The sequence below is a fragment of the Pagrus pagrus genome, assembly GCF_965226575.1.
Source record: "Pagrus pagrus genome assembly, chromosome: 6".
NCBI lineage: Eukaryota > Metazoa > Chordata > Actinopteri > Spariformes > Sparidae > Pagrus > Pagrus pagrus.
Window position 1 is genome coordinate 15,028,822 of NC_140190.1, and position 13,098 is coordinate 15,041,919.

At 42.9% G+C, this 13,098-nt stretch overlaps 1 protein-coding gene across 2 annotated transcripts in view; it reads right to left on the reverse strand.

Annotated features, from left to right (window-relative positions):
- The window catches only part of agbl4 (AGBL carboxypeptidase 4), a 280,634-nt gene that overhangs the window by 125,730 nt on the left and 141,806 nt on the right, over positions 1–13,098 (reverse strand). For both annotated transcript variants that reach the window (XM_084355474.1, XM_084355475.1), the window contains exon 5: positions 7,272–7,488. In XM_084355474.1, coding sequence (XP_084211600.1) covers positions 7,272–7,488 — 217 coding nt within the window. The remainder of the gene's footprint in view (positions 1–7,271; positions 7,489–13,098) is intronic.

The window sequence follows — 13,098 nt, forward strand, 5'->3', positions numbered from 1 at the left end:
TTGTTAGCATGCCTTTATAAAGCACGCGAATCCTTTTAAATTCACACGTCGGTTATTGACTGATGTGTTATGTCATAGAACAAATGTGAAAATATCTTAAGCTTGTGATAACCACAGACCTTATTCCAGGCAGTTAACCGAAAACCTTTAAAAAAAAACATTGACTTCGAGACAAGGGAACTGGAGGTGCTAGGACTCATTCCTGCAACACTCTACAGAGCAGCTTCTTTCTACAGGCTTTCAATTCATTCTCAGCACGCCAAAAAAAATACTACTCTGACAAAAAAAACAAACATGAATAAGTCGGAATCTGACCCTGTGACGGTCATCAAGAACAACTTTCATAACTTTATAGAAATAGTCAATCTTCTAGCGGATGGTCATGTTTGCTTCTGCAGGTCACGCAGAGGCATCGGTATTAAATTGAGACTGTTTCATTACCAGTTAAAAGTTCCTCGCAGTACGCTTAACATGAGAGAAGACATGTGCCTTGCCCATTGTGCGTTTCCTGTGTTTTCTGTGTCTCCATCAGTTTGCCTAGCCGGCTCCTCCAGTGTGGCTGCTGACCTTCTCCTCTCTCCACGGCTGGAGTGGCTATTGATTGGATCTTGGCACACAGTGTACAAACACAGAGATAAGGAGAGAGAGAGGCAGCCAGGCAGATATAGCTGCAGTGCCCACTCCACTCCCCTCCTCTTGCTCCAGATGCGAAAAAAAAGACCCTGTTCTTCGAGACTCCACTCCCACTGAGCAGGCACCCAGACATGGTACCTGAACACTGATAGCAGACAGGATTAGGTCTAAAATTCAATCACAACAGTCTAAGTAATGTTAAGTCACTGCAGCTGACAGTGACCGCTGCCTCTCTTCAGCACAGTGCAAGTGATCTATCAAAATCTTGCTTTGATTTGTGAGATTTCAAAAGAAAAAAAGAAGAACTGAGTGGATGTGACATCCCTGTGCTGTGATTCTGAGATCAATAGATTTTTCTTGATGTGTGCGTGTGAACAGAATCACAGAATAATAGCAAGCACAGATTTCGGCCTCTTCAGTGGCATGCAGGTTAGGTCTCAGACAACTTTAAAGCTGGTCAGTGGCCCGTCCACTCCGCCACCCTGAGGTCTCTCATTTACACTTTCCTTCCATCTGGTCTACAGTTAGAGGCTGTGCTGTGTCAGAGGTGACTAATAGTGTCATAGCCCTACCCTCCCCAGCGGGGCCAGCAGAAGGAAAACTCAAACTGCTGCCTCCGCAACTCCCGGGCAGACACTGCCAACTAGTGAGAAAAAAGGAAAAACGCTTTGTCAACAGGCAAGGTGCGCAAATAAGGTGCTTTCAATTCCAGATGGCCGGGGGAAACTTGAGGCGCGTACAGAAATGAGGAAATAGTTTGAAAGAAGGAAGCAGTAGGCATCTTTTCAAAAAGGCTTGTTAGTACTGTAGCAGGTCAAACGCATGTTGTCTCTTTCTCTGTGTCTCAGTGGACATGGATGCCTCAGGGGGAGAAAGAGAGAGAGGTTTGCTCAGATACTGTCAGGATGGTCTACAAAGGGAAATGTTCAGACAGACAGGGACCTGAGGAACAGACGCTGATGAACCCGCCATGAACCTAGCCGAGCAGGAATCCAAACCCTTCTCCTCTGGGGAATAAGAGAAATTCTCCTGGTATTTGTCTTTGTGGGAGATGTATGTGTGGGCGTGTGTGTGTGCGTGTGTGTGTGTGTGTGTTTTAAGGACCTGTGTCTTTTAGGCATTGTAGGTAATCACCACCAGCTAATGAGCAAAAATCTATTCACACATACAAACACACCTGTTAAAGGGCGATAGTTCGGGTCTTTTGATGTGGGGTTGTATGAGGTACTTATCCCTAGTCAGTGTATTACCAGCAGAAGATGACCGTCAGCTCTGCCTCTGTGTGGGGAGCAGCGAGTAGCACTGACAGGAAGCAGAGCATTGAACTGCTGTAAACTGAACCAGCAACAAGACATCAGCAAGGGCAGCTGTACCTGCTGTGCGTTTAAAAAAACCCAGAATATCTGCATAAAGTAAGCACGTCAGTCATTGCGCAATCAAAACAGGAAGAGACAGTGTTTGCCCCAGTCACAATCTTCAGGAGTGGAAAAACTGGAATCACTGTAGCAACTGTACAATGCAAAATAACTCGTTGATGGAGGAGGTACAGAAGGCAAAGAGGCAGAGCGTTAAAAACTGAGGTAAAACAAGAGCGAATGGACGGGCATTCACCTGATGGAGAGCCCACTGGTGTCTCGTCCAAGTCTGTTTCCCTGTTTATAAGTGTTTGCCATTACCACTGGGCCTTGAGACGGTTATCAACAGTTATCAACAAAACCTGCCTACTTTTTAATGCAACCAGATGTTATTCTGCCCTTTCTACAGCACTGAGATCAAGGTTTCTAGATTGAACTGGGATTCTTACTGTTGCTGGTTTTTATTTTTGTTTTGCTTTGGACATTAGCCAGGCTGCTAGCAGTAGCTATGTTGCTATCGCTGTGTTTGTGATGGCTGTGGCAATAGTAATACCACAGGGAAACGTTAGGTAGGGAGTAAGTTGAAAAGTTGTCTATTTCTGCTTTAAATATGAAGCTACAACTACGAGCCAGTTAGCTTAGCTTAGAACAATAACTGTTAACAAGGGAGACAACTAGCCTGGCTCTGTCTAATTATCATGTTACATTATACATTGTTTGTTTAACCTGTGTTAAATTTACACGCCTGGCTACTGCTTCCAGCCAGTCAATAATAACCCTATGTAAAAAGCGTATTGTGAGAATTAAGTAAATAAGACATAACGTGTCAATTAGTAAGTCCCCTTGTTTCCAGTCTTGGTGGCTGTAGCCTAATTTTTAACAAACATATATGGGAGTTGTATCTTCTCGACTGACTTGTTGCCAGAGAACACATAAGGATATTTGCCAAAATCTCAACCAATTCCTTTTGGAAGTGAATTAAAAGAGGATATTAATTTTGCAAATTTGAGTATTGACGGACTAGTGAGCAGGTCGATGTCGAGCAGCAAAGGCCTAACACCAGAAGCACAGTCCTCTTTAGTCACCTTGACATGGGGACAGCCAACAGGTTCTTACCTCAGGACCTCAGGCTATGTGCAGGACAGCTGCGCAGTAATTCAGAGATATAGTTTTGGTCCAGTCCAGTACTTTAAATGTAACAAGTAAATTTTAAAAATCTGTAATAAACTGTTAGCCAATGTAAAGATGTCACAGACTTGAAATGATTTGTGAATTGTTGTCTGATTTATGTCAGTGCAGCCAGTACTGTAATCTAAACATGAGGAAATGAAAGCATGTGCGATGGATTTAGTGTCTCTGAAGCTCAGAAATGAAAAGATTTTGTCAGTATATCTTAGATGACAAAACCAAGATTGGAAGACCTTGCTAATATGCATTTCAAAATTAAGGTTGGACTCAGACAACACACTGGAAAGCTCTGACAGTAAGCTTAGTACTGATTAAAAAAGGACCAAGTGAGGACTGTAATTGTGTTTGTAGATTGTCAGGGCCATTGATGAGCATCTCACTTTTATCAGAACTTAGACACCCAGTTTTTAATGTCTTTTAGACGATCTTTTTTGGTGGTTTTAAGGCTGTACTGGGACCATTCGGGATTTTCCATCTATTCTACCAATAACCACTTCTTTCTTGTTTCTCTTTCTGGATGATCAGCAGTGAACAACTTGGGGAGTTACCAACCACTGTGAGATGTAGAAATGAAAGTAAAATGTCCCAAACGGGTGAATCACGGTCTTATTGCAAAGCCTAAATTGGCAGTTTGAGTGAGAGTAAAAGATTTAAGAATTGAGAGGCTGATCTGAAAATGTTATACAGATCCTCCTGGCTTGCCCTTTTCATTCATCCCAGAACTTCTCTCTCCCTGTTTCTGTCCCTCTATCTTCCCTCTCAATTAAAGTCTTCTCTCGAAGCCCAAGTGAACTCAATCTAGCTCAGTGTAATTTACCATTAATTTCAATTCACTCTGCTTTAGTGAATCTTGGCTTGAGTAAGAAAGTAGAAAAAATACCTGACTTATAAATCAGTAAACACTACCTCATTCATAAAGATGAAGAGGGCTGGAGGTAAAAAATTAAAACGAGCTGACCTTTTTTTACAGTATCTGACTCTGCCAGTGCAGGCTGGATGGCAGAGATTTTGTTCAGGGGAATATACTGTAGAAAACAAATTAGTCAGCAAGATAGAAGAATGTCAGTGCAAATGGCCCTTGCTCTTATTTCCATCCTTATGAGATAACTGTACCCATTAGAAGGTTAAAGCTATTGTGGTGTCCCTGCAAAGACTCTACCTCGGAAACGGCAGCAATCCGTCTTTAAACTTTGATGCAGCCAGAAAGCTCTCCTCATCCCTTCTCATCCCTTCCCCTCTGACCTGTGTGTGTGTATGTGTGTGGAGTTGCATATGTGCATGAGATAGAGAGAGGGGGGGGGAGCAGACAGAGAAAGAGATATGAGAGGGTGGGGCTGGGCTGTCTGCCACCCAGGCCCAGAGAACATAAAGAGAAAAATACGGCCATAAAACCTCTCTATGACTATGAATACTAATACTGACTCCGTGAGCCAAACCAAGCGAGTCTGTCCTCTCTCTGTTCCCCTCTGTCTCACTCAGACAAATGATGTGGCTTAAAAATAAAGCACGAAGTATACTGTGCTGCACAGGCAGAATTGTAAAGCTTCGTATTTACACTATGTCACACAAAACACGGTAGTAGTACAGATGGACAGAGAAGATTAGTGAGGTACTCTTTAGTTCTGGCCTTCAAACCATATGTCCATTTTATATTTTGTTATGCCGTGGTGTTCTTCACCCTGATTTTTATTCATCCGGCTGTCTAGTGACAACAGGTTGTATGGCTGTAAGAATTAACAACAGGAGTGGGAAGCAGACTGCTAGCACTATAGATTACAGATATACTGGAAATGAATGTGTCCAGATCTCAAAAGACTTAAAATAATAATCATTTAGATTTTAGATAAACACATAAACTGAACTAAAAGTACAAATTGTGACCATACGCAAAATATATAGAACAGAAACATACATTAAGATAGATCATTAAAGCTGGGGGTGGTAAGATTGTAGAAACCAGCAAAAGCAAGCTACATTTTGAAAGCATCCAACTGAATAAATCCTAACCCTGCCTTCAGGCTTCCCTCCACAGCCACTACTCCATGAACAACATGAATGCCCACTACACTGACACCGACTCCTTACTACTATAGGTGTGTGCTTTGTGCAAACTAGCCGCTGAACGCTCTATTCTTGGACTGTGCTTTGTGCTACTCAGTTAGCAGCTGAACAAAAGTCAGGAAAACACACAAGATTGTCACAATGAACTTAAACAACAAATATGGCTCTTGTTAGTAATCACCGCTGTCAAGCTAGTATGTTAGTACTGGGAAACATTCTTGTGCGACTAGCTTGCTATTAGCTTTAACAATATATCCACCTAGCTTTGTGAATGAGTCATGTGCATTGAGTGTTTGGGCAGAGTGTGTGTGTGGCAGAGAGATATGTATGTAGACAGACAGGTAACCTGTCCAATCTTACCGGCCAAATGAAACAGTTGGATGGGCTTACTAGAGGCCTGCAACAGCCGCATTTACTGTTTTTTTTTTTCTTTTTTGATTTATTGATTGCTGTTGAGATGTTGAGAGACTTTCTGCAAATATTACAAAACATGGTTAAAGAATAACGTACCAACTCTAGCTTTGATATTTTAATCATCTTCCAGAAGGGAAATTTTGCTTTTACCACAGCACAAGGACAGAAGAGTACAGGAAAAATAAAGAAACTCAGAGAAGATAAAGATTAAGAGCAACAAATAAAAATAAGAATAGACCCAAACATAAGTATAAATGAGCAATTATACTTTTTCTTAGATATTGTCATGCATTGCTACACCAAGCCGCTTCATTATATGTGTGTTGATGAATGAATGATGAATCTGTATATACACACAGGTACAGCATATATAGATATGTAAAACATGTGAAATATTAGATATTAGTATGATTGTTATCAACAACACACATTTTGTCATTTTAATTGTATCAAGCCCAATTTTAAAATATTTATGTTAGTGGCAGAGTCCGCCATTCCCTAGCAAGATTCAAGTTGCCTACAACAGCACAAGGGATTTGCAGGACACGATGCGTGTATGTGCTTCAGCATTACCATTTGTCTACCTACTGGAAAGAGGCATCTTTGTTTGCTGAGCACTCCTTGAGCTGTGTTGCTAATGCAACTAAACACTCCCTGCTCCTGCTGCCTGACATTAAAAGTGTGAAACTGGTGAACCACTCAATGGCTTTTAATCCTCTAAGCCTTGTTGGCTGAATTGAAAACAAATAACCGAGTTGTTCTACTTCTGTTGTGTATCTACTTTTGTTTCTGACAGAGTAGCCGGTCACGTAATTTCCAGCAGAATTTTGGGGACCCTGAAGTAAAACGCACTTGCTTTTACAACCTGGCAACCTTTCTCTTACTTTCAATATTGAATTTGCACTGAAGCTTCTTTTAAAATACGACCACAATTAGAATCTAAAATACTCACATTTATATTGTTATTATAACTGTAGGTCACCAGATCCTTTATTTATCGAGGTATTACTCTTGGTTTTTTAACTGTACTGTCAGCCGTTTCATGCCATGGTTTCTACATTTTCTGTATTTTATGGTCAGGCACTCCTTACAAATACCTGTACTTTCATGGCGCCCCCCTTGCAGGGAGCTTTTCTCTGACAAATGTTGGAGGACAGAAGAAAAAGTCATAATCTCTCAAGCATTTCTAATGAGTTTTTCTCCTACAATTATTTGATAAGAGCAGACAAGACTGGAGGCAGCGTGTATGATACACTAGCTCCTACTGCCGAGGTGAGAGCTCTACTGATTACACACAGAGTCATTTACACACAAACACACACACACATGCACACACCCAGAGGCTTACAGTCCGTCATTTCTGAGTGCAGCAATCCTAATAATAACATGAGAGGCTGAAGTTATGACCGGCAGGCACACCTAAGTTACCAATCTGGGTCCCCCTATTCTGAAAACACACACACACACACACACACACACACACACACACACACACACACACACACACACTACAATTTACAACCCCTCCGACACTGTTTTTCACCACCTTTTGGCTTCTCTGCTCCAGCCATAAAAACCAGTACCGACCCCCCCACATGCACTTTCCGTCTCCCAACTCACCACACTGAGTCCCAGTTGCTCCCTCTGCAGGTAGGGCAGGTTCCTGCGCTCCAGGCTGGCCAGGTAGTGCTGCAGTCTGGAGTAGGTGTACGGGTAGCAGTAGGCAAATTGATAAACGTCGTCCTCTCGGTCAAAGCAGAAGGCAAAAGACATGACATAGTTGCGCCGATGGTCAGGGCAACGGTAGTAGTACACGTTTTTGGCTGGAAGTCTCTGCCTGCAAACACCAAAAGACAAACACATTACAGAGAAATTAGAGGAGTAATTAACAAGACGGGGCTTTTAATTCAAGAATGTGAAGTCTATAAGGGTTAAAACTGCATCAGGTGATGATTTGAGAAACAGTGAGAGCACGGGGGAAAAAGTGCAGAAAGTGTGAAGATAGACAAGGAAACAGTGACTCCTGAGTTATACACAGAGAGAGTTGAGAAATCGTGACGCCTAAGTTGCATCAACTTGTCAGTTTGCCGTCTTCCGGAGATGTTGAACTCAGCTGGCAAAGCAAAGAGTACAAGGACTGCGGGAAGTGAGGAGAAATCACCTGGCACTCGAGCTGCTTGGGAAGTCTGAGAGGTTCTTAACTTATGAGGAGTGAATGTTAAAACAAACCAACACAGAAAAACTGATTATTTTTCTAAACTAACAACAATTTCTGATCATTAATCACCATTTGGAGGCTCCTCATTTGTCATTCGAACACCATAGCTACTATTTATTATTTGAGGCAAACCCAGAAAGCACAAAATGTGATAAAACATCATTTAGAATAAACATTAATGATATCAGTGAAACAACTACATTAAACCACAATGATTGATAATTGTCAACTAGCTTGATAAATTAATGGCAGACTGAGATTTCTAATATCGCTCTCCTTCAGAACTACTTTCAGAAACACAACACTTTTGAAGAATGAAAGGAACACTAGCAATGGTCCGACACCATGGTCGACAAAAATGCCTCGTATGTCATTCATCTACTCTCTTTGCTCTTTGAGCACTCACATTTTGACCTCTGCTTCTAATTCATCGGGCTGCTGGAGGATTTGGCATCACAGTTTGAGTATCAAATGTGGCCGCCTGGTGTTTTCAGCTTTGCATTTTAAAAGGCAGTAATTTCCAAGTGAGCGCGAGAAATTCTAAATATGACGACTGTGACACCATTGCGCTATCTGTGCTGTTTTGCATGATGTGTAATTTCGAATTGAAGTCTGAGTGGAAAGCAGAAAATGTGTTTGCTTTTTCGCTTAAAGTCTCAAGTTGTTGTGAGCAATTTAGAAAACTTATACAGAGCGAGGGACGGATAAGCATCTAATCTGTGTATCAGTATGTCATGTTTCTTGTCGTGCTGAACGTTGTGCGGTGTTTGTGATGTGCTGCGCGTCGTGTATTCCGTGTCTTCTTCGTCGTGTACTCTGCTGAACTGTGTGTTCCATGTTGGATGCTGGGTCCAGGGCGAAATAAGATGACTGATCCATGCACCTCACAGACGATCGATGGGGTATGGGGACAGGACTGCTGCTGTCTGTAGAACTTCTCTGCTCACTCCACATGTTTTCTTTTTGCACTCTTCGCCTGTCTGTCTTCCTATCTTTCCTCGTTTAGCCCTCACCACTGAGACATGGTCAGGAGGATGCTGTATGCATGCAAGTAACTATTTGCCTCCTGTCTATCTCCACCTTTCCTCTTTCCCCCGTCTTTCTCCAAATCTCTCGTCTGGTCCTGTCACTCACTGACTCCGCCTTGACAGTTTACGTGAGGAAGACCAAGCATGGGGGAACAACAGCAACTGAGAGAGGAGGATAAAAGGAGGAAGAAGATGAGGACGACGAGTGACTGGTGGGTTTGTGGTGTTGGGAGCGGGGAGAAAGGTGGAATAAGGAGATAAGGAGAAGATGAGAGAGCAGGGCGATGGCAGATCTGGGCCTGATACGAAGATATACTGAAACGGGTGGCGGCTAGCAGCGTAGTGGCTGTGTGATGGTGGGGCTGGCTACTGAGCTAGCGTCTCTGGCAGCAGATCAGATGAAGATGCTATCGGGGCTGTGATAGGAACAGCACCTGATAATCAACAAACAGGACAGACTGCTCTGCGCTAGCTCTGACGGAGTGAACTTCTCTCTGTGACTCACCTCTGAAGAGAGAGGACACATGAGAGTTTTATGTTTGCTCAGACACCCTAATGCATTTGGTTTTGGCGACAGACTTGCATTGAAATGCATAGTGAACACACTCGCATGCATTTTCAAACACTTGAAGATGTCCCTGCAGGTAGCTAGTAAAACAAAAAGCTAAATCATTCGGCCTCTCTCAGACAGTGGGGGGAGAGGGGAGAGGAAGGCAGGGCTGATTATTCCTTCAGAGGAGGAGAAAGGGGAATGTATCTGCATGTGGCTATCTCAGCAGAATACTAATGCAGCCAGTGGCCAGCTATACCACACCCAGCTCACCAGCCTTGTCTTACAGATTGTAAAGCTGGACAAAGAAGTGGAAGAAAATGAGAGCACCCCCCTAATTGCACATGAATATAATTCTTTGGACTGCATGGGTTTAAACTTGAGCACACAGTGAATAAAAGTGAACGACAAGGACAAAATAAACCTCCATGTGACAAACCCACACACACACTGGTGCAGTGCTGTGGCGCCAGCCCTCCGAGGTGCAGGTTAATTAAAATAAGATGACACCTCACCTCTTTACATATTTCCCTGTTTGGCTCTGCCCATCCATGCAATCCCACTTCTCTCTGTTTCTCCTTCTCTTCCTCTCTACCGGGCAGCGTGTGACCTTGCCGGAGACTGAAAAAGTCCTGGCTATTGATTTTAATTACTGCTGCTTGTCCCATCACAGCATTATAGTTATACGCCAAGAGAAAAAAAAGATCTGTGACTTAAAGAGTCTGCCTGGAAGGCCTGAACTACAGGCTACGGACGAGGCTGCACTTTCCTTAGGTACCACAGTCATGCACACAAACATAAAAACAGAAAATCTTCAGCACATGCACACTAATGCACACAGTCCCTTTGGTGTTTTTTTTTTTTTTCTGAGCTGTGGCTGCTCCTGCTCGGCAGCTGGCAATTTGTTTTATCTAAATGGTACCTCCCTGTGCCTCTCCCCTGCCCATCTCTTGACGTGGTACAGTGCCGTCGTTCCCAAACAGAATTATCACTGCGTGGGATAAGGGGGGAAAAAAAATAGAGAAGCTTCCCCCAGATGATAACACACTCACACACGGTTTTACAATTCAGTGATTACAGAGACGCCGAAACACACACACAAACAGGAATATGCAAAGAGTCGCACACTGAAACGAAACAGCAAACTCAAACCGCATGTGAGCTACATCAAGGTCATTCCTTTGACAGCGAGCTGTGGGACAAGTTAACTGCCAGAGCGTCTCATCACAGCCTTACAGAATAAAGGAAAAGACACAGAGCAAAGAGAAATAGAGAGGCTGAAATACCACGCTGACAAATAGAGAAAGAGACAAGTAAAGAGACAAAGTCGGAGAGAAAGGGACTAAATAAAGAGACATGGGGAGAATGAAAAGGGAGAGGGTTTCATAGAGCTAGCAGGCAGCCTTTAGCGAGGTGTCACTTTGCTTGCCGGGGCTTTTCTACTTCTGATCCATTGGTAGCTACAAACTCCCGCTCTGATTTGATGGCACCGGCGTCTCTCTGAAGTTTCGAGATGAAGGCTTATAAATTGGTAGCTTTCATACGGGCGACATCTTGTCTATATTTCCAACTCAATCAAGCGTAGAGGACACGCCAATCACCGCTGCTCTGAGCACTCTCGCAGACAAAGACAAAAACACACAGGACAAAACTCACAAGGCCTGGATGCACAACACACACACACGCGCACACACACACACACACACACACACACACACACACACACACACACACACACACACACACACACACACTCCCTTTTTATTTTCTATCTCACTGTTGACTCTTCCAGCTTGTCAAACGTTCATCCTGTCAACTGTTAGGAAGGTTAAATGTCTTCCATTTTGCCCATGCAGCTGTCAAGCCGCACAGAACCCTCAGCGTCTCATTTAAGGCAAATAGGCAATCCGTTTGGCAAACATTTCACACCGAATGACATATTTCTTTACTCCCTCTGTGTTACTATGCCAATAATTGAAGAGGCAATATTTCTTGGCACTCTAAAATGATGCCAGATGTTAGATAGGCTCATTGTTTTTTTTTAAAACAAGGCCTGTGTTCTTGTTTTGCATACTAAGTCAAGCAGAAAACAGCCTCCGAATCATCTGAGGAGCGTCGAACGTGTGGGGAAGTGAGCACATGATGGATGTGTGTGCGAACGTGACGAGCTATATATTCTCGAGGCATCCATCTATCTTTTTTGGATGCAAATCAAGTCGCAACAAAGCTTTCTGGAGACACTGTTACTAGGCAACCTGTGCTTGCTTTGTAATTTGGTTGGCCAGCTGTGTATTGTATGTGGTGGTACAGTATATGTATTAAAACTGAGGCTTTACAAGAAGGTGTCTTTCAGTTAAGACTAACTTTAAAGACCAGTGAAGGAGGAGCATTGGATGTGCAGGAGGAAGTCAGAGAATCTCTCGAGTGTGACGGTGCTGAGGAGGGAGACTTCATTTTCACCATTTTTAGAGGTTCATCATAACTTTCCGCAGCAGTGTGTGTGTGTAAGCATTAAGTCAAGAAGATGCACATTATGCCCAGAGCTGATGATGTGATAAAGCCGGGATTAATGCTACTAGTAAGGTCTTCTGGCTAGCAGCAGTGAGTTCATTCAGGAAGCAATAAAACTTGTGAATTACAGACTTTCCTTTAACAGGAGACATGAGAGTTGCACACCTGTGGAGACAACAGGCAGTTAGCAGCCTTCTCAGGTCAGAGACACCCTTTGATGAGGCTGAAACATGACAGCACCAAAACACCCACGAGGTGAACTCTCATCAGGTGGCCTTTTAGACCCCTTCCTGTTAGAGGCACTGTAGAAAAGCCGTTGCAACCCTCAACTCTCTGGTGTTTGCTCTGATCTTCACGAAAATGTGCAAGTCAATTTAATTAGTTAAAGAAGTATTGTTAAACTTTTGTTACTTTAAAATAACAGCTTCAAAACCACTTGATGGTACACTGTCTTGTAATAGGGTGAATGGTGTCTCTGTCTCAGCCACTCTGCCCCTCATCCCTTGTTTCTGCACTATGTAGCTTCAGTGAGAGGGTAGGATCACAGCGTTACATACATGTTTACTTCAACATACAAGTTTTCAACACATGACATTGTTATGATGCAATGAGTTTTGTTTGTGGTTAGCACCTACATTACCTCTGACAAATTGTTACAGACCTGGGATTTGTATAAACGACAGTGGTGTACCACTCAGAAACTGTGGGAGGCGCCACATCACACAAAATGCTAATTTCTACATAATGTTGTTGTAATTTCAGGGGTGGAATAAACTAATTACAGCTACTCAAATTACTGTAATTAAGTCATTTTTGGGGTAATTTTACTTGTACTTAAGTTTGCATTACACCATGTAATCTGCTCAGTTACTTGTATTCTAGTTGCCAATAAGGTTATCCGATCACAAACAGGTACATGAAAACTCTGACATACAGACAAAAAATAAAACTCTGCAGCTGGCGCAGGTTTGGAGAAGTGACCCTGACCACTGAATAGAGCAGGAGTTGGGAGAAATTAGGATTTGGAGAAACAGAAACCCCTTTGATTGAAGGCCTGCTATTGATAATGCATTAAATATCAACTGTTAAGAAGTAACTTATCAAGTCGGTCAATATTAGATCACACTCACAGTGCTTTAC